Source organism: Leptodactylus fuscus, chromosome 5, assembly GCF_031893055.1.
Source record: "Leptodactylus fuscus isolate aLepFus1 chromosome 5, aLepFus1.hap2, whole genome shotgun sequence".
Classification (NCBI taxonomy): domain Eukaryota; kingdom Metazoa; phylum Chordata; class Amphibia; order Anura; family Leptodactylidae; genus Leptodactylus; species Leptodactylus fuscus.
The window spans coordinates 41,958,492-41,981,454 of NC_134269.1; the positions used below are offsets into that span (position 1 = coordinate 41,958,492).

At 42.2% G+C, this 22,963-nt stretch overlaps 2 protein-coding genes across 4 annotated transcripts in view; both read left to right on the forward strand.

The window, feature by feature from the left end:
* The window catches only part of LOC142202758 (gastrokine-1-like), a 474,099-nt gene that overhangs the window by 447,263 nt on the left and 3,873 nt on the right, over positions 1-22,963 (forward strand). The gene's annotated exons all lie outside the window — the stretch shown is intronic.
* On the forward strand, positions 966-13,772 carry LOC142202756 (gastrokine-1-like). Of its 2 annotated transcripts, none has more exons than XM_075273061.1 (6): positions 966-1,069; positions 2,475-2,516; positions 2,907-3,044; positions 3,961-4,071; positions 4,728-4,863; positions 13,559-13,772. In XM_075273061.1, the coding sequence occupies exons 1-6, from the start codon at positions 1,058-1,060 to the stop codon at positions 13,651-13,653; spliced, it is 534 nt and encodes a 177-aa protein (XP_075129162.1). In that variant the 5' UTR covers positions 966-1,057; the 3' UTR covers positions 13,654-13,772. The 2 variants fall into 2 exon arrangements, with proteins under 2 accessions (XP_075129162.1, XP_075129163.1); XM_075273062.1 differs by lacking the exon at positions 13,559-13,772 and adding an exon at positions 5,633-5,895.

Consider the following 22,963-nt stretch of genomic DNA (forward strand, 5'->3'; position numbering starts at 1 on the left):
AATTGCAATTTTTATGGCATATTATGAAGAAGACACAAGATTAAGACATCCAGTCTAAAGCATTCACAGATGATAACTATAAAATAAGTGTCTTAAGTGGAAATAAAATAAGGGGTTCTTCCTTTCTGTTATTTGTTTCTGCATCTCATTTCCCATCTCATATTTCATAGTAGAGAAGGCTTTCATGGCCTTCAGATCGGTCCCCCCACACCCTTGTTGATATGGAAAAGTCCTTCATAGGTTAGAGACTTGGTCTGGACCCTTACTTCTAGAAACTATATGTATGGATATATCCTTCCTTACCTGTTCTCTTGATTCAACACATCCCAAAATTTCTGGAAGCAAGATGTCTAGCTTTAAAAAAAGAAAACATGAGTTTGCTGAGCTGCACCAATGGATTTTACGTCCGTGGTTGAGAAGAAGAAGGCAACCATGTTTTCTAATCCCAGACAACCCCTTTAACTACAATCAAGATTAGCAAAGTTTTGGTTCCGATGAAAGATATCTGATATTTTTTCCCTTTTGACGCAACTACACTATAGCGCCAGATCTATCTGGTCATCAGTGGACCTCCACTTCCAACATGGATGCATTACATTAGAAGGTCTTTATGTGTTGTGAGTAATGTAGACCTCAAAATATCCAAATAAGGAACACTCTGGGCCTACTAATCTGGACTCAAACCACGCTAAAATTATGTCAGAATACTACAGTGATATTATACATGATGTCTCATCAAACAGGAAATAACAGAAATGCTCAACATGTCTCTCTGTGGCCTTTTACGTTTATTTGCACAATATTCCACCCATTCCATCAATGGTTATCACATATTTCTATTTGTTTATGATTTCGCTACATTGGATCCCATTAAATAAATTTGCCTTGTACGGAAATTGTGATAATGTTATCGAGCTCATGCGTCATTTTGATATGGACCCTTTCCAATGATTACTGATTTAGGCCCGGCCTGTTTAGCAAAGGTTCATTATCACACATATATATGGCAGATACAATACTACTATTCTCCTGCTTATAGTCATCTCCACCACACAGAATGAAGGCTCTAGTAAGTATCTGGTGTTTTCTTCATGCCTCTCTATCCTACTTCTATAGCCAAAGAAAGGTGACCATTGAAAACTTGGAAATAAATAGCATGGTTTGGTAATCTATCTTGTGCAAAACCATTCTATATTATTGTAAAACTTTTTATTCGTTGAGTATCTTCGGTTCTCAATTTGGTCATGTCTTCCACCAATAGATTAATGGTAACTAGGAGGACACAGCTGAGAGAGCAGAGGATCTAGTAGCTTACACAATTGTGTATCTCGAGAATCCTTATGGAGAAGTCACTGCTAGAGATGAGCGAACAGTAAAATGTTCGAGATTCGATATTCGTTTCGAGTAGCCCCTCAATATTTGACTACTTGAACCGAATATTGAATCCTATTATACTCTATGGGGGGGGAAATGCTTGTTTCAGGGATAGGCAACGTTCGATCAAATTAAACTTACCAAGTCCACGAGTGAGGGTCGGGCTGGATCCTCCGAGAAGTCTTCTCCGTGCAACGTCCTCGCGGCGTCTTCCGGCTCTGAATTCACTCTGCCAGGCATCGGGCCTGGGCCGAGCTGACTGCACATGTCCGCACTACAAGCGATGCCCGATGCCTGGCAGAGTGAATTCAGAGCTGGAAGATGCCACGGGGAAGCTGCACAGAGAAGACTTCTAAAGGTAGGAGAAGAACCAGCGTTGATTGGCCGACTGTATAGCATTCGGCCAATCAATGCTGGTTCTGCATCGGACTTTTCCATTCGAATAACGAGTGGTACTCGTAGTATTCGATCGAATACCTACTCGATCGAATAATACTTGCTCATCTCTAGTCACTGTCAATGTCTAATTTGGATACCAAAATGGCTAAACCCCCCTTCTCTCCATTGCACCCTTACTTTTATGATTCTAATAGGAGATGTAGCCATCTCCTAACTGGAAGTACAGTTGAAACTCGAAAAATAAGATGTCTACTTTTTTGTGATCTGTATTATGCTATTTTACCAACAGAATGTTTCATACAAAAACATGCATATAAAAAAATTGTCAACCAGTTTTTTAGATACTTTTGTAGGAATATTGGGTAACAACCACTATGTCTACAATTACAACATACAATAGCTTTCTTTTGTGGAAAATACCAATGTTTTTGCTATTAAACCACTTGAACTTCGGTGGGAGTCTCAATGGTGACAATAAATAACTATCAACTTTTTGAAAACATAAAAGAATAAGAAACTCAGACATATAAGGTTGACACGGTGATCAGAAATGACTCCATGACTTTTATCCAGAAAGATTCACCAGTAACTAGTAAAAAGATTTAGCTGGACATGATTCATACCATGTCCCGTTCTCTCTCAGGACATCAAAATGATCAAGTTTCACGACTGGCTCATTAACTCTTCCATTTGTATTTCAGATCCTACTTGCGGCTGTTCTTGGCGTGGTCTTTGCAACTGATGTAGGTTCCTTTTCATGTATACATAATTGACCATATACAGATTACTTGCCTATTAGCCGGGACTGATTAGAGATGGCTTGTGATTTATGACAATGACTATGATTGGAATGACTATACATCAATGTAATCAGATCATTGTGGTTCCGCGAGCTATTCATTCCACATACATCCCAACGGGGTTGATCTTCATATCCAAGTTCTGATTTAGGAAACATTTATATCTTTTTCCATAAAGTTAGTTTTCCATGTTTACTTATTTTTTATTTTTGACCAATTTTGGATTGCCCTTTACAATGTCATCCTTCCGTAATGATATTACAAACTGTTCAACTATTCATTGCATATCATCTGAAATATTAGAACATATCTAATGTCTTTCATCATTTACAGAATATCGACATCAACAATTCAGGCAATGAAGGGGGCAATGTCCACCAGACCGTGAACATTGATAATCATGACAACATTGCCAATATCAACCAGTACAATGGCTGGCACTCATGGAATTCCATCTGGGACTACAATAGAGTAAGTGCACTATACGTTCATTTCTAAACCTAGTACCCCTGAGGCTCATAGGGGCAGATTTAAGACTATGTAAGACTATGACAGTGTTAAAATGGGACAAATTTTGCATAATGTCTACTGCTGGATATTAAGTCCATTGCATTATTAGAATGTCTAGTCTAACTTTACACCTTCCATTTTTTGCCTTCATTTTCAACAGAAAAATGTGGCAAAATTTTAGCACAAATTTTGTGCAGGTATCACAACAAAGACCATGCCCACTTCCCGCTAAACCCATTTCCCACAATGCCAAAAGTCACAATTGTGTCTAAAACATGCCATAAATGTGGTGCAAGGCATTTTAGTTTTTGGTGCAAATTATGCCAGAACTATGGCACAGGTGGTGGTGGGAATAGACTTCAATGGTGAACTGGATGGTATGAAATAAAGAGTAGAAAAGTTTTGATCAAGGACTGGTTTAGACCATTGGTCTCCAATCATTGACTTTCCACTACCACCACTCACAGTACATCTTCAGTGTCGTGTTGGCATTGCGGATATAAATTTGGTTAGAAACCACTGGTTTAGATGCAGAAGGTTTTAAAACTGGTCTTACATGTTAGATGAATGTTGGTTAAACCTGCCGATTTTTGTGGAACCAGTCAACTATCCAAAATGAATGGTAGTATCCCAACTCTCCAACAATAATGGATGTTGCGGGGGAGGTTTGGACATGTTGTATTTCCATATGACCAATCCCTTGATCTCAAAGAAGATAAGTTGCCTCTAGGCAGTGGCTTACTTCAGAACATGGGCACCCTCAGCTGAACTAAATGCATGGATGTGTATTAAGGGATCTGGAACAATAGTGTAGGAAGTCTAAAGAGTGTGGTCACAAAGTACTATCTTAAGTAATCTCAATGTCATTTTTTTGCAGGGCCTCTTTGCTGCCCGTCTTGTGTCCAGGAGAGCTTGTGTTGTTAGCAGGATGAACAGGAATATGGTTCCTAGCTTGGCAGAACTAAGCAAAGCCAGCCAGGAGAAAGTGGTAAGCCCAGCTCTAAAAATAATTGGATTGTAGTGAATGTGATATTTTATGTAAGAAACAGATGGGTTGGATGTATTAGGATATTGACAATGTAGCAAGGAACCTTGTATTTGCATTTTGTAATACTATACTTGACACAGCACTGAGGTCATGGGTCCAGCAGAAGACAATTCCACTAAGGTCTACCTAGGATCTACCAATTCTTTTTTTTATAGAGTCAGAGTAGCCTTAGACACATATCCCAAATTATTTGCACATTTACATGCACATATGAGATTTGTACTTTATGTTATCTGTACACATCAATGTTTACACGTAATCTTGCCAAGTGTAACTAAACATGGGTGGAGGTCTTGTTGGTCTGGGAACATTCTCCTTCATTTCACATAAATGCAAATGAGAAAAAAATGTTATTTGCAATAAGAAGCCGCACAACGTCACCGCATGTACATCACGTCCAAGTTAAGCGCAATATCTAATGTGATCACCGAGTGCTTTGACATTGATAAATGTCAAGTCTGCAGAATATTCAGTTCTCTGGAATCTAGAAGGAGCCAAGATCTGTTGTCATTTAACAGTATTATACATTTAGGTATAAGGTCTGTTCTGGTTTGGGGTTGTAAGTTAATGAAACGCCCTCTATAACGTTTTCACAGAACCCCAATGCTCCTCCTCCAAGAACTCTGACCTACACCGTCTCTCAGACCAAAGTCAAGAATGTGGCACAGTTTGGTAGCCATATTGAAGCCCTGTGCAAAGGAGTCCCAACCTTCTACGCTCAGGAAACACAAGGTATGTCCATAGGCAATGCAATGTAAACTGTATATTCAACTACTAGATCATAAGTTGACCATCTTTGAAGTCCATCTTTGAGTCCATCCTAGATATGTTGGGTTCTGGTGACAGACTCCCTTTAAGAATTCTCATCTTTTGGCCAAAGTGGGGAAAAATGACATTGAGGACCTGTCCTGCCCTGAAGAACCTGTCCTGACCTGCATCATCCTGAATATGATACACTTAAAGGCAGTTTTGCCATAGATTATAGTCTAGTACCGGGTGTACTTTATTATTAGTCAAAAGGTCTTTCTAAAAATGTAGAGATTTTACAAAGATGAGAACTCCTTTAATATGTAATGGTATAATCCTAAGGGGTCAAAAAAATGGTATTCCTTAAGAAGCTGACTATTCAGGTGTGCCCATTCTACTGGTCTATGGGTAATACTTGGCTTGGTCCTATTGTTACAAAGCAGTTTTACAAAGCATCTGGTCACTAGTGATGCCATAACCTTCAAAATAGTGGTCCAGCATTGCCTATTACTCAGATTATGACTTCTTAACCCTGAAAAGTCACTGTAAAGAGAAGGAATAGCGTTGATGACCACATGTTAACTCCATGCCATAGGCAAATGGTTCTCCATTGGGTGTCAAATAGCTCCTTACATCTTAGACTGTCTAAGGACTCTTTATAGATGCAACTAACAAACTGCTTGCTATTTAACCATCAAGGTCATCTGGTAAGGGTCAAGAAGCTGGTGTTACATGTCCTTTTGGTCTCTCTTAGGTGCCGGTCTGTTTGTGAATCTGCATGGCTGTACTAACCTCGGCCTTCTGAGATTTTTGGGCATCTCTCTGTGTGGGAATATTGGATGCTAGACCTCCTGCCTTCATTGCTCATAATCTGAATGAACGTGCCTGGCTGCTGTGATTTGACTCCCTCCTCCCTCCATCTCCTCTCTATTCTGCGTGTCCACTGGTCAGATAGTCCGTGTTTTTATACATAAAACGAGATGACATGTTTATTAATAAAGAGCTACCATAAACACAGCTGCCCGGTTTTCCCGCGTTTCACTCTGTATCCAATGTTATTATAATCGGCAAATATTTAGGACACATCCTGCAATGAGGGGCAAGTCTCATAATAACACAAGACAACTTTACAACGCGTTTCTAGTTTTGTGACTGTACAGATGTAGCAACATGAAAGTGAATGTGAACGGCTCTGCTACATGAATATCAAATACATGGCATTGAACTACTGTCATAGTATGGGGAACATTCATGTAAAGATTACATCTGTAACTCCAATATCATGTGAGATCACAACAGACAATGGGCATGTGCTAAAATATCCACTAATCTACTTATAGGTGATATATTTACCTGTGTCTGGTTAACAGTAAAGAAGGGGAAGCTCCTTCAGTCAGGGGATCAATGGGGTTTCCGGGAATCAATCTCCAATCTATTTCATATGGAATATCTCAGGATTGGCAAGCAATATTATAGTCTCAGAAAACCCGCTTAAATGATAACATTCTGGTTACTTTCAACCACCACTAGAGGGAGCTGTGTACATTAGTGTGAACCGAGTGTAAACAAGTTTATGGGTTTGCAGGCCCATAGGCAAGCATAATAGTACAGAGATACATAAATACAATATATAACCCAGGTCTAGTAGGGCGATGATGAAGAACAGAATAAACTATGTACAGAAGGTTCCTAATCTGAGTGCTGAGGAAGGGTGGAGGGTGGTGAAAGCAATGGAATAGGCAATAAAGGCAAAGAAGACCTGAAGTTACATAACGAAGATCAAATCTTGACAAAGGTCATATATGCCCTGTAGATATTTTCCGACATAGGACAGTGGGGAATGGGTCCCCTCTGGGTCCTCTCTTGAACTTTAGGAGAGAACTTGATATGTATGGAAATAATTACTAAATTATTCCTGTATATAGTCACTGTCCGCTCTCAAATGCATAACTTAAAGGGGTTGTCCAGGATATGTATTAAAACAAAAACAAAAAAACATATTCACCTGTCCCTGGTGCTCTGGTGTCCAAAACCTTGGAGCAGCGCAGGGACCAGATAGTGACCTGGGACACTGGACAGGTGAGTATGTTTTTTTTTTTACACCAGCCTTTAATGCATGGGAGGCAAGGATATTAACAGTAAGCTATAGACAAAACTGTTATCTATGGGATGATTTCCTCAGCCTAAACTAATTTATCAGTGCTGGAAATTTCTTTGACTAAGGGTGGCGCCAGTCCCATTCACTTACATTATTTGCAATATTGCTGTAGAGTCTTATATTGGGTGGATATGGTTGAGGCCTAAGGCTAAGTTCAGATGGAGTATTTTGGACCAGAATCTGAGGCGAAGGCCGCCTCAGGTTCCGGTCCAAAATATGGGTTAACCTTAACTGGATGCAGTGCATCGGCATCCAGTCATGGCAATGCGATCCAGATTAGGCTCAAATGAATGGGCCTAGTCGAGAGTGTCTTCAAGTGGATTCACAAGGCGCGATCCACCTGAAGATGGAGGTTTGATATTAAAGTTGTGTCACTGACAGTTTCTAGGCCAAATAATCCCGTTATTGATATTGTTACTAAACCTTCTTTTATATTTTTTATTGTATCTCCAAGTTTTTTACAATATAATATACATAGTACCTTGGAATTTATAACTCAAAGAGAGTGGACTGTTAATTTGTTACTGAAAGATCAATACTTTAAGAGAACCTGTTACATTGAGCACCGGATCTGCATACACCATGTTATACATCAGGAGAATCTGAGTAGATTGATATACAGGTTGATATGGTTTTGTAAGAAAAGATACACTGAAACTTGTATATGATTGATTTAAATACCTTATGTTGGGAGTCCAGTGGGCGGTTGTAGTAAAGAGGACCGCCCACTGGACACCTGAGCTGAGAATAGGCTGGGATTTAATTAATACATGACAAGTTAGAGTGAGTCTTTCCTAACAAAGCTATACATCTGCTCTATGACATGGTGCTGGTGCATTGAATAGCATCTTCATGTGACAAGTTCAGGGTCCATCTGCTTCTGACTTCCCTCAATGGTTCCAAGCATTGAATTGGATTTTGTGAACGCTTTTATTGAACGCATTATATAGGATTATTTATGGATAGATAAATTATATTATATACCATCTATTAATACTAAATCATATGAGCTGTAAACCCTAACACGAAGGGAGTATAAAATAGTTCTAAAAAAAAAAAAAGAAAAAGAAAAAAAAAGTCATTATTTTTGATATAATGATGACGACAGGATAATCGTTCTGTCAGCGCTCAGTGACAAACTCCCCGAGATTCAGCACACAATGAATGAGCGGACGAGCCAAGAACAGAATTCTTCATATTATACAACCCTACAATGTTCTGACGTCTGACACAAAAAAATAACATTTTCTCTGAAAATATAACATAGACATATCTACTGACAGATAGATAAGGAATGTCATCTTATCACTGATCCTTCTTCACTTATCCTCTAATATGGAAACTATAAATTGTATGAGAAATTATTTCTTCATAGAGAATTAGTAGACCAAACAAAACTACAGTTACATATTCCCAATGGCTCATTTCCACCATAACAGGGCCCATAGCATGGACAAATATAGGACAGGGGGTTCCTGAAATCTGGAAACTTTCCTCTAAGCAGTTCAGGTGCATATAGAGTTAAATAGAGAGGAATATTTTGTGGCCACTAGGGGGAGTTCAGAAATGTATAAATGGGGGCAGCAGAGAGCTCCCTCTAGAGGCAGCTGCAGGCAGAAAGAAATTTACTTGATGGATTAAATGTAGAAAGTTGCCAAAATATGTTTTATTAAGGGTCAACTTGAAGCTCCTGGGTGCCTGTGAAGAATCGGTAACAGAATCCCTCAACTTACCATGTACCATGTATAGTATTCTCATGTTCTTCTATGGCAGGGGGTCTGCATCCTCTGTAGCCCCTGCAAGGGTCTTTAATATTTTTTGATTAAAGGGGTTGACCAGGATATTAAGGTATTTGATACAGATGACTTAGTTACAGGATAGGTCATCAGTATTAGGTTGGTTGGGATCCATCACCCAGACCCTGCCCTGATTATATGTTTTGGATGTCGGAAGCCATATATTAGGTATACAGCCCTATGCAGTGAAAGGGAGCAGGGCTGCCGTTCCAGACCCCAGTGCTATAATGTACAGACCCGATAGTGACATTAATTCCACCTATATGGCGGCTGTGTGATGCACGCCACTACAAAGGCAATTCTTCTGCTCAAGGTACCTATGTTCTTGAAATTTTCGCAAAATTTGCATGAGTTGGAAAGTCATATAATTCATTCATTTTTGTTACATATCAATGATAGTTCAGGGCTTGACAAGCAGATGACTTTCTCTTCGCCTTCCAGATTTTGCATAGTAAATATTCTATAGTGTAAAACCAAAAAGAGAGATGGTTTCTTGTTCAGACTTAAAGGAGACCCACAAATCAGAGACTTGGGATGTACATAGAAACCCTTCTCTAAGTTCAGGAAAAATAATTGAGTTACACACTGTAATTCTTTTATCCGCCACTAGCAGGAGCTCATTGCAAATGATAATTGGATCTCTATGCAGTGAGCTCCTCCTAGTGGCAGATGTAGAAATATACAATTTTGTCATTATACGGTAACCCTGGGATTTAGGTCTATTTCTTAAAACATAAATCCCTGGCCATTGTAAGAATTCTGGACTGATATAAATATAATCACCCGCCTGGAGCATTGTCACTGCTCTCTTCTAATATTGCAACAATGCATATAATAAGCAACCGCAGGTTCATCAGTGATACTTTGCTAGATGCTGTGGTTAAGGAAGATACACAACTGTATTTGTACCCGATGTACATGACATCTTATATGAAAATTTTGATGATGTTCAAGCAGAGAGATGGGAGGTTTTTACCAAGCATGATATATCATTCAGCCAGACCAGTGCCTATTTACCGCTGGTAGACCCCCTTTAAGTGTTAACTAATATATAAATATAGATTCCCATTTTTAATAAATATTAACCTAAAACCACTATATATAAAGTATATATATATATATATATATATATATATATATATATATATATATGTATATATATATATATATATATATATATATAAATATATATATATATATATATATATATATCTATATATCTCCCTATATTATAAAAATGAATTTCTGTCTGTCTGTCTGTCTGTCTGTGCTCTAATGCGAACCAAACGACTGGACCGATCTTCACCAAATTTGGTACAGAGACACTTCAGGTATCCGGGAAGGTTTAAGACAAGACTCCAACTCGCTCGGACGCACTGTTGCTGAGATACAGCATTCCAAACACAGTGCCCCCCCTTAGCCAATACAAACCTGCAAGACTTTCACTCATATTCCAACTGCAATACACACGGTCACTCCACATGCACAATACAACACTGATATCCAAACTGAGATACACGCATCAGAGGATTAGATACACAGATCAACACACAGTATCACACGCCAGAGGATTAGATACACACGTCTGCACACAGTCCCACAAACCAGAGGATTAAATACGCACTTCTGCACACGGTTCCACATGCCGAAGGATTGGATACAGGCGTCTACATACAGTTCCACACTCCAGAGGATTAGATACGCGCATCTGCACACATTTGTACACGCCATAGGATTAGATACACGCCTCTGCACAGAGTACCACATGCCGTAGGATTAGATACACACGTCTACACATAGTTCCACACGCTGAAGGATTAGATACGCGCCTCTTCACACAATACCACACAAGGGAGGATTAGATACGTGTGTGTGCACACAGTACCACACTTTGGAGGATTAGATACATGCCTCTGCACACAGTACCACAAGCCAGAGAATTAGATACGCGTCTCTGCCCACAGTATCACACGGGGGAGGATTAGATACACGCGTCTGCACACAGTACCACACGGGGGAGGATTAGATACGCGCGTCTACACACAGTACCACATGCCATAGGATTAGATACGCGCGTCTGCACACAGTACCACATGCCGGGGGATTGGATACGCGCGTCTACACACAGTTCCACACGCCATAGGATTAGATACACGCCTCTTCACACAATACCACACAGGGGAGGATTAGATACACGTGTCTTCACACAGTTGTACACGCCATAGGATTAGATACACGCGTCTGCACACAGTAACTCATGCCGTAGGATTAGATACGCGTGTCTACACACAGTACCACATGTCGTAGCATTAGATACGAGTGTCTGCACACAGTACCACTTGCCGTAGAATTAGATACGCGCATCTACACACAGTTCCACACTCCAGAGGATTAGATACGCGCATCTGCACACATTTGTACACGCCATAGGATTAGATACACACGTCTGAAGAGTACCACATGCCGTAGGATTAGATACACGCGTCTACATACAGTTCCACACTCCAGAGGATTAGATACGCGCGTCTGCACACAGTTGTACACGCCATAGAATTAGATACACGCGTCTGCACACAGTACCACATGCAGTAGGATTAGATACGCGAGTCTACACATAGTTACACAAGCGGAAGGATTAGATACGCGCCTCTTCACACAATACCACACAGGGGAGGATTAGATACGTGTGTGTGCACACAGTACCACACTTTGGAGGATTAGATGCATGCCTCTGCACACAGTACCACAAGCCAGAGAATTAGATACGCATCTCAGCACACAGTATCACATGGGGGAGGATTAGATACGCGCGTCTACACACAGTACCACATGCCATAGGATTAGATACGCCCGTCTACACATAGTTCCACACGCCGAAAGATTAGATACGCGCCTCTTCACACAATACCACACAAGGAAGGATTAGATACATGTGTGTGCACACAGTACCACACTTTGGAGGATTAGATACATGCCTCTGGACACAGTACCACAAGCCAGAGAATTAGATACGCATTTCCGCACACAGTATCACACGGGGGAGGATTAGATACGCGCGTCTGCACACAGTACCACACGGGGGAGGATTAGATACGCACATCTACACGCAGTACCACATGCCGGGGGATTGGATACGCGTGTCTACACACAGTACCACATGCCGTAAGATTAGATACGCGCGTCTGCACACAGTACCAGATGCCGGGGGATTGGATACGCGCGTCTACACACTGTTCCACACGCCATAGGATTAGATACGCACCTCTTCACACAATACCACACAGGGGAGGATTAGATACACGTGTCTTCACACAGTTGTACACGCCATAGGATTAGATACACACGTCTGCACAGAGTACCACATGCCGTAGGATTAGATACACGCATCTACATACAGTTCCACACTCCAGAGGATTAGATACGCACGTCTGCACACAGTTCCACACACCATAAGATTAGATACACACATCTGCACACAGTACCACATGCTGTAGGATTAGATACACGAGTCTACACACAGTTCCACACGCCAAAGGATTAGATACGCGCCTCTTCACACAATACCACACAGGGGAGGATTAGATACATGCGTCTGAATACAGTACCACACTTTGGAGGATTAGATACATGCATCTGCACACAGTACCACATGCCAGATAATTAGATACGCATCTCAGCAGACAGTACCACACGGGGAGGATTAGATACGCGCATCTGCACACAGGGATTAGATACACCTGTCTGCACACAGTACCACACGCCAGAGGATTAGATACACGCGTCTGCACATAGTACCACATGCTGTAAGATTAGATATGCACGTCTGCACACAGTTTCATTTACCGGAGGATTAGATACACACATCTGTACACAGTACCACACCAACAAGGATTAGATACTTGTGTCTAAACACAGTACTGCATGGGGAAGGATTAGATACAGCTTTACTCCAGGTATCCATAACAACTGATCACAGGTTTTTCACTGATATCCAAAATGAGATACACATAATCACATGATGCTTATGGACATACACGCAAACAACATACAAAATACACCAGTGCAAAACTGGACAATTCTTATGAGGCCACTACACAAACATAACATGTAATATACCTGTGCGAAGCCGGGTCCTCCCTTTAGTATATATATATATATATATATATATATATATATATATATATATATATATATATATATATATTAAGCATGAACCACTGTAGACTCTAGACCCCCAGAAGTATGATTAGAGTACTATACCTAACCTTGCAAGCACCCCATGTAAAAGTGTATGATGTAATCTATATGTAACCTTGCTGTCTCTGGAGGGGCATCTTTCACATCCTGACAACAAATGCAGTACAGTGTGTAAAGGAAGTCATTATAGAACTACACTCTGTAATAGAGGGACATGCTGGCAATAAATCGAGCAAGCCCTGGTAGCATAAAAGCAACTGTGCTGCCCACAGCTTAGCAAGGAATAGAAAATTAAAAATAACTACTGATAGCAATCTGAAAAAGGTAAGTACGTTGTTTGTTTTCTAAAAGCCCAGAAATCCCTTATATACAAATATGACAATAACAGTCTAAATATGTAACCCATACAAATAAGTAAAATAACCTAAAAGATAACTCATATTGCTACCTTGTTAGCATGTATGTAGCACTACGTAATGATAAAAACAGAAAGTGATTTCTAGTAATTCTGTTTTTTTTTATTTTCTAGATCCAAGTTTCTATGGAACGGGCTGCAACACCAAAGCGATCATAACCATTATGGGCATCACTATCTGTGGAGTGCCGTCAAACTGCCTGCCTTAAATGTCACCTATTTTCTTGTCTTAGCTCATCTTCAATGATTCAGTGGTCTTCTATCAATTGAAACGCGTGGCTTGTATAAACTCACTTTTCTATAATAAAGTTTCAGCTCATAAAGCGGACTCATTGTCCTTCATCATCATCATTCCAGCTGTGTTTCTTGGGGCAGAACAAGGTGTAAGTGGGTTTAGGCAGTTACATAGGGTGGCACTGGAATAGCGGGATAACGTAACTTCTTACTAACCAGTGTTTTATTGGATGAAATGAGTAAGACAAGGGACAATAATATTAATGTTTCTCCATTCGATAACAATGTTGAACTTTAGGGAACAAGTATGTGGTGATACAAATCAGAAACCACCGACTTGGGCGCTTTGGGGTAACTATAGAAGGTGATACAGATTTTGCATTGGGTCCAGAAGCTTCATATTAGACCTCTGATTGTAATATAAGATGTGCATATCTTATAGGGGTGCATAGACTCTATTTTTTTGGAGTTTGGTGGATTGTAAAGCCACTTGGATGCTGGGCCTATTGCTGCCACTGAAAATACGGTAGTTTCCATCCTGCAAAAATAATACCAAAACACATGAATCCTTTATGTATAAAGATATTACAACCTAGCACCATAAGATAATGGCAGGAGAATATTACTACACAGTGATGACTTTGCTTCCATGACTTCTGATGCGGTATTTTACTGGTATAATGTGACTTGCTTTGATACTTTTGCACAATGTAATTTACTCCAGATAAGGACATGGGGATTAATATTTTGGAGACCTCATTTGTGGCCAGGACGGAATCTACTGAGATTGCAATCTCCAGAACGTACGTGTTTAGTGATGATGTATTAGCTTTGATAGCCACACCAGAATGCTGACGCATTTCAGGCCACTTATCTTTGCTTTTATCACAGACTCTGTACCCATTCTGGTGTGAGTATTGACATTCATCCATATAGATATACATGATGAAGTTTGAGGTGTTCGTCGGTTCCTTCCTGCACATACTTGACAGTCTTGACCGAAATCTGCTGGAATTATCCGGATAGTTTGAGCTAAACCTGACATCAGTAAACTCTTGCTGACATCTGCTGGTGATATTGTATATGTCACTAATGCACACTAATAGCCAATAATATCATAACACAGATCATTGGAATTGACAAGTAGTATTCTCCTTCGCTTACCCCAATGTGCCTCAACCTCAGGGTCTATTGCTTTGTAGAGATATATGTGTGCTTAGAGCAATATGAGTCCAAATCCACTTGATAATATGAGCAAATATAGTTGCTAAAAAGAAAATCTCAACTACTATTATTACAGAGCACTACATTACTCCCATATTATAATATACATCCTATGAAAAAGTTTGGGCACCCCTATTAATCTTAATCATTTTTTGTTCTAAATATTTTGGTGTTTGCAACAGCCATTTCAGTTTGATATATCTAATAACTGATGGACACAGTAATATTTCAGGATTGAAATGAGGTTTATTGTACTAACAGAAAATGTGCAATATGCATTAAACCAAAATTTGACCGGTGCAAAAGTATGGGCACCCTTATCATTTTATTGATTTGAATTCCCCTAACTACTTTTTACTGACTTACTGAAGCACAAAATTGGTTTTGTAACCTCAGTGAGCTTTGAACTTCATAGCCAGATGTATCCAATCATAAGAAAAGGTATTTAAGGTGGCCAATTGCAAGTTGATCTCCTATTTGAATCTCCTCTGAAGAGTGGCATCATGGGCTACTCAAAACAACTCTCAAATGATCTGAAAACAAAGATTGTTCAACATAGTTGTTCAGGGGAAGGATACAAAAAGTTGTCTCAGAGTATGCTGTTACAGCAGGGGTATTGCTGAAGTAATGATTCTTGTTCATATTGTATCATTCATGCTTGATTGTTTGACTTTCATACAGTGTTTTTACATATCTTGTGCAATGCTGGTGCATAGACATTGATAATGTGTGAAGGGCTCTTTAAGTAGTTTTCTCCCATAATTCTCTGTTTCTGTTACTCCTCCCTTCTTGTTGCATCTTCTTCCTGGATATGTGTTATTCAGTCTGTAACCACTGAGCAACCATCTTGTAGAACTGAGAAAGGAATTGTGTTTTGACCGTATGGCATATCATCTCTCAAGGTAAAGACAAATAAACTACCTGAAGCAACTCCATTGCATCTCTCCACATGCAACCTGGGAACGCAGGGAATGAAATGTCAGCGCGTTCTGCTATCTGCCATTAGCTTACATACAGGAATTACAATCTCACATCTTCAGAGATTTCTCTAACATGCATCTGTGGCAGAATACAGAGATTTAACCTGTCAGTTTCCACTGTGAGGAACATAGTAAGGAAATGGAAGAGCACAGGGACAGTTCTTGTTAAGCCCAGAAGTGGCAGGCCAAGAAAAATATCAGAAAGGCAGAGAAGAAGAATGGTGAGAACAGTCAAGGACAATCCACAGACCACCTCCAAAGAGCTGCAGCATCATCTTGCTGCAGATGGTGTCACTGTGCATCGGTCAACTATACAGCGCACTTTGCACAAATAGAAGCTGTATGGGAGAGTGATGAGAAAGAAGCCGTTTCTGCACGTACGCCACAAATAGAGTTGCCTGAGGTATGAAAAAGCACATTTGGACAAGGCAGCTTCATTTTGGAAACAAAAATTGAGTTGTTTGGTTATAAAAAAAAGGCGTTATGCATGGCGTCCAAAAAGAAACAGCATTCCAAGAAAAACACTTGCTACCCACTGTAAAATTTGGTGGAGGTTCCATCATGCTTTGGGGCTGTGTGGCCAATGCCGGCATCGGGAATCTTGTTAAAGTTGAGAGTCGCATGGATTCCACTCAGTATCAGCAGATTCTTGAGAATAATGTTCAAGAATCAGTGACGAAGTTGAAGTTACGCCGGGGATGGATATTTCAGCAAGACAATGATCCAAAACACCGCTCCAAATCCTCAGGCATTCATGCAGAGGAACAATTACAATGTTCTGGAATGGCCATCCCAGTCCCCAGACCTGAATATCATTGAACATCTGTGGGATGATTTGAAGCGGGCTGTCCATGCTCGGCGACCATCTAACTTAACTGAACTTGAATTGTTTGTCCAAAATACCTTTATCCAGGATCCAGGAACTGATTAAAAGCTACAGGAAGCGACTAGAGGCTGTTATCTTTGCAAAAGGAGGATCTACTAAATATTAATGTCACTTTTCTGTTGAGGTGCCCATACTTTTGCACCGGTCAAATTTTGGTTTAATGCATATTGCACATTTTCTGTTAGTACAATAAACCTCATTTCAATCCTGAAATATTACTGTGTCCATCAGTTATTAGATATATCAAACTGAAATGACTGTTATAAACACCAAAATATTTAGAACTAAAAATGATTAAGATTAATAGGGGTGCCCAAACTTTTTCATAGGACTGTACATAATATAGGTTGCTCCATAAACTCTTCACTTCCTCGAACTCTTCATAACTTTTTCTATTTGCACGTTTTAATGGACCCTCGAAAATTAAGCCATGTCCTATTTGTGTCCGTTTTCACGGATCCCTCAATAGACTCAAGTCAGTGATGGATTTGTGAACATGAATGCGCCAGGGATACAAAATGGCTGTTAAAAAAATATAGACCGTTCACATAAATCCCAACTTTTGAAGACCCGAAAGAGGGACAAAATGTGTGCGCCGCGGCAAATTTAGCCCCGCCCACTTTTGTGTTGACTCCACCCATTCTCATTAATTTTTCATGTGCCCACATACAATATAATCCTCCTACAGTCACCCATAAATTATATATCCCCCTCTATCTCTCCCCCAGTTTTATATACACCCTTCCTCTGCCCCCAGTTTCATGTCCCCCCTCCATCTCTGCCCCCAGTTTCATGTCCCTCCATCTCTGCCCCCAGATTCATGTCCTCTCCATCTCTGCCCCCAGATTCATGTCCCCCATCTCTTCCCCCAGTTTCATGCCCCTCCATCTCTGTCCCCAGATTCATGTCCCCCATCTCTGCCCTCAGTTTCCTGTCCCCCCATCTCTGCCTCCAGTTTCTTGTCCCCCCCATCTCTGCCCCTAGATTAATGTCCTCTCCATCTCTGCCCCCAGATTCATGTCCCACATCTCTGCCCCCAGATTCATGTCCCCTCCATCTCTGCCCCCAAATTCATGTCCCTCCATCTCTGCCCCCAGATTCATGTCCCTCCATCTCTGCCCCCAGATTCATGTCCCCCATCTCTTCCCCCAGTTTCATGCCCCTCCATCTCTGTCCCCAGATTCATGTCCCCCATCTCTGCCCTCAGTTTCCTGTCCCCCCCATCTCTGCCTCCAGTTTCTTGTCCCCCCCATCTCTGCCCCTAGATTAATGTCCTCTCCATCTCTGCCCCCAGATTCATGTCCCACATCTCTGCCCCCAGATTCATGTCCCCTCCATCTCTGCCCCCAAATTCATGTCCCTCCATCTCTGCCCCCAGATTCATGTCCCTCCATCTCTGCCCCCAGATTCATGTCTTCTCCATCTCTGCCCCCAGATTCATGTCTCCACATCTCTGCCCCCAGATTCATGTCCCCTCCATCTCTGCCCCCAGATTCATGTCCTCTCCATCTCTGCCCCCAGATTCATGTCCCCCATCTCTTCCCCCAGTTTCATGCCCCTCCATCTCTGTCCCCAGATTCATGTCCCCTCCATCTCTGCCCCCAGATTCATGTCCCTCCATCTCTGCCCCCAGATTCATGTCCCTCCATCTCTGCCCCCAGATTCATGTCTTCTCCATCTCTGCCCCCAGATTCATGTCTCCACATCTCTGCCCCCAGATTCATGTCCCCTCCATCTCTGCCCCCAGATTCATGTCCTCTCCATCTCTGCCCCCAGATTCATGTCCCCCATCTCTTCCCCCAGTTTCATGCCCCTCCATCTCTGTCCCCAGATTCATGTCCCCCATCTCTGCCCTCAGTTTCTTGTCCCCCCATCTCTGCCCCTAGATTCATGTCCTCTCCATCTCTGCCCCCAGATTCATGTCCCCACATCTCTGCCCCCAGATTCATGTCCCCTCCATCTCTGCCCCCAGATTCATGTCCCTCCATCTCTGCCCCCAGATTCATGTCCCTCCATCTCTGCCCCCAGATTCATGTCTTCTCCATCTCTGCCCCCAGATTCATGTCTCCACATCTCTGCCCCCAGATTCATGTCCCCTCCATCTCTGCCCCCAGATTCATGTCCTCTCCATCTCTGCCCCCAGATTCATGTCTCCACATCTCTGCCCCCAGATTCATGTCCTCTCCATCTCTGCCCCCAGATTCATATCCTATCCATCTCTGCCCCCAGATTCATGTCTTCTCCATCTCTGCCCCCAGATTCATGTCTCCACATCTCTGCCCCCAGATTCATGTCCCCTCCATCTCTGCCCCCAGATTCATGTCCTCTCCATCTCTGCCCCCAGATTCATGTCCCCCATCTCTTCCCCCAGTTTCATGCCCCTCCTTCTCTGTCCCCAGATTCATGTCCCCCATCTCTGCCCTCAGTTTCTTGTCCCCCCATCTCTGCCCCTAGATTCATGTCCTCTCCATCTCTGCCCCCAGATTCATGTCCCCACATCTCTGCACCCAGATTCATGTCCCCTCCATCTCTGCCCCCAGATTCATGTCCCTCCATCTCTGCCCCCAGATTCATGTCCCTCCATCTCTGCCCCCAGATTCATGTCTTCTCCATCTCTGCCCCCAGATTCATGTCTCCACATCTCTGCCCCCAGATTCATGTCCCCTCCATCTCTGCCCCCAGATTCATGTCCTCTCCATCTCTGCCCCCAGATTCATGTATCCACATCTCTGCCCCCAGATTCATGTCCCCACATCTCTGCCCTCAGTGTCATGCCGTCCTTTCCATCTCTGCCCCCAGATTCATGTCTCCACATCTCTGCCCCCAGATTCATGTCCTCTCCATCTCTGCCCCCAGATTCATGTCCTCTCTATCTCTGCCCCCAGATTCATGTCTCCACATCTCTGCCCCCAGATTCATGTCTCCACATCTCTGCCCCCAGATTCATGTCCCAACATCTCTGCCCCCAGTGTCATGCCGTCCTCTTCTTCATCTGCCCCCAGTTTCACGTTCCACCTCAGTGTACACATTACACTTACCTTCTCCTCGTTCCCCCTGCCGCTCTCTCCGCTCCTCTCTCTCTCGCACACAGTTGTAGACGTGATGTGACATCATCACATCGCGTCTACACAGCCAGTAGCCTGCAGGAAGCGGTGAAGCAAGGAGCTGAACTGTGACAGCTCCTTGCTTTAGCTGCGTATGTGTTCAACTCAGATCTGCGTCCTCTGGACGCAGATCTGAGTTGAAATCGGGACATACCTCCCTCCAACCAGGACTGCGGAACACGTCACCGAAATCGTGAATGTCCCGCGGAAATTGGGACGTTTGGGAGGTATGCGTTCATTTGTTTTTCAGGAACTGTTTGGTATTGTGGGTTAGTATAGTACGTACCCAGTTTTGGACTGGCTCACCAAAGTAGCAGAGGATTCTCTGGTGGTCCCAGGCTCTAACACAAAAATGGTTCAGCAGAAGACTTATATGAAGGTACTATGGTCTGTTTCCTAGGGGTTGCTGGAAAGTGGGCCCAAAATCATTTTATGTGGAGGGTCCAGGGAACCTCAGCCTGAGCACTTTCTTGTCACGTAACCTTTACCACTTTTGTATTTCTACCATGCATTTTGTGTATCATATTTGACAGTAGAAGAGTCATGTCATGCCTGGTACATCCATGTAGGTTGTGCATCCCTATGTGCAGAGTAAAAAAAGTTCACTGTTGCCAGATATTTCTATGGGTTTTGGCTAAGGGGCATAACTTAGCATGGGCAAAAGGGTAGTGTCACACCTAGGCCCACGAGCCTTAGGGGGGTACATAATGTGTACCCAAGGCTGTACAGCCATTCATGACCTATGGGTCTGTAAGGTACATTCAATACCAATACAAAGGTCAATAATGACTACAACATTCCCCAATTGAATACCCCTTACACCAACAGGTTGAAGGCCGGTTGAGGTTAAGATCATGTAGAATCTGTTCCATGAAGCTCTATAGGCCAGCTAGATGTCTATACTTCCAATGCCGTCTTCTTCAAGCCTCATCTGAAATACATTACGCTACATTACTCCAGTGTTGCCTGGGAAAGATAGCGATTAATCAGATTTCTATCTATGATTCCAGCCCGATCTGTCAACACCATCATTTTTATCTCCAGATTCAGACGTCAAAAAGTGATGTGGATTGAGTCCAACCTGGAAAGTGTGTGCTTAGCCTATCTTTTTTGGCTTCAACATACCGTCAATGATCGTAGTCAATGGGTTATCTAAAGTAAAGATGGTTTAGGTGGGAAGGGCAACTTGTACCATGTTCATGCCAGAAGTCACTGAAGAAATATATTGAGCTTGTGAATATGGACCCAGGTGTAATTTTATCTGTCTACCAGATCACATAGAGGTAGTATGGACTGATAGTATGGACTACAAGGGCTACTTGCCTTGTATAATAGATTTTATAGTACAATCAAAGACACACAGAACATACTGAATGGGTCCTTAGGCTCCTCCGAGTTCTGCCATCTGTTGCTCTCAACATTTATAGGATTATAAGACATAACGATAGAAAAAATAACTCCTAAATAATTCCTAAATAAAAGCCCTTGCGTAGTGAATGGGATTCTATCAAATCCTATTCACACACTGCAGAAAAATACCGTTGTGGCTTTGGAAATCGCAGCATGTCAATTATACCTATGGATCATCAGTGGTTTCCATAAAGGTATAATGGAAGCAGAAAGTCAGCAGAGGAAACCTCTGCGAACTTCCTGTTGAAGGCGCTGCCGGAAAAACCATTATACATTGTCGCCACAGTTTTTCATGCAGTCCTTTTGTGCGGGGGCCATCTATACGTGGGGCCTTAACCTACAGGGGGTTTTCCAGGCAAACCCAGGTGGGACTGGAGTAAAATAAGAAAAGAAGTAATGTTCATCTACCTCTGTTCTGCTATCAGGTCCTCTGTTCTATCCTACATAGCCACTGGATGAGTCAGAAGTGACTCAGTCTTTTATTTGACTTCCCTCCTCCAGTTTTTCCAATTTGCTTGGAAAGCATCATTAAGGATCAGCAACAGGGATGTCCCAAGACACATGCCCTATGATATCCCTTTCATTTTTACCAAATGAAACTTAGTCTGGTTCCTCGGATTATAATGTTTCCAGGTTTATAATGCTCTATCAAAAGCTAAGCCCCACAACTCACACAGTTACCCAGTACCCGATGATCTTGACACAGCCAGACTTGGAGAAAGCTGCAAGATGATGGCTTAATATAGCTGTGTACACCGAGCTCATTGACCACTGCCTCATATATCCTTGCAGAATTAATCACTAGAGATGAGCGAACAGTAAAATGTTCGATATTCGATATTCGTTTCGAGTAGCCACTCAATATTCGACTACTCAAATCGAATATCAAACCCTATTATAGTCTATGGGGGGAAAATGCTCGTTTCAGGGGTAGGCAACATTCGATCAAATTATACTTACCAAGTCCACGACTCAGGGTCGGGCTGGATCCTCCGAGAAGTCTTCTCTGTGCAGCGTCCCCACGGCATCTTCCGGCTCTGAATTCACTCTGCCAGGCATCGGGCCTGGGCAGAGCCGACTGCGCATGCCCGCACTACAAGAAAATGGCCGCTTACAGTCAAAGCGGCCATTTTCTTGTAGCGCGGGCATGTGCAGTCGGCTCTGCCCAGGCCCGATGCCTGGCAGAGTGAATTCAGAGCAGGAAGAAGCCGCGGGGACGCTGCGCGGAGAAGACTTCTAAAGGTAGGAGAAGAACCAGCGTTGATTGGCCGACTGTATAGCATTCAGCCAATCAATGCTGGTTCTGCATCGAACTTTTCCATTCGAATAGCGAGTGGTACTCGATCGAGTACGAGTATTTCGAATACCGTAGTATTCGATGAAATACTACTCGCTCATCTCTATTAATCACCAACAGTCCAGATGTATATAGTGAATGGGTGGTCAACAAGAAGCCAGTGGTTGCCATGTCTAAGCAAAATTGAAGCAAAGGTTAGGGATGTTTTAAAGTAAAAAACAAGCGGTATTTAGCTATCTGTCTGCTACTCTCTGATGGTTCGTGTATATGCACAGTACACCACTGAATCCAGAAATACAGCAGTCACGTGTTGTCAATGTCAGGTCACCTGTACAGCCCTATAAACAAAAACTGTCATGGAGGAGTTAAGACATGGTGCTGGAG

Bases quoted from the DNA above. Each gene is read 5' to 3' on its own strand.
- LOC142202756 (XM_075273061.1), top strand. The intron at 2,517-2,906 runs GTAGGTTCCTTT...CATCATTTACAG, and splicing joins GCGTGGTCTTTGCAACTGAT to AATATCGACATCAACAATTC. The intron at 4,072-4,727 runs GTAAGCCCAGCT...ACGTTTTCACAG, and splicing joins AAGCCAGCCAGGAGAAAGTG to AACCCCAATGCTCCTCCTCC.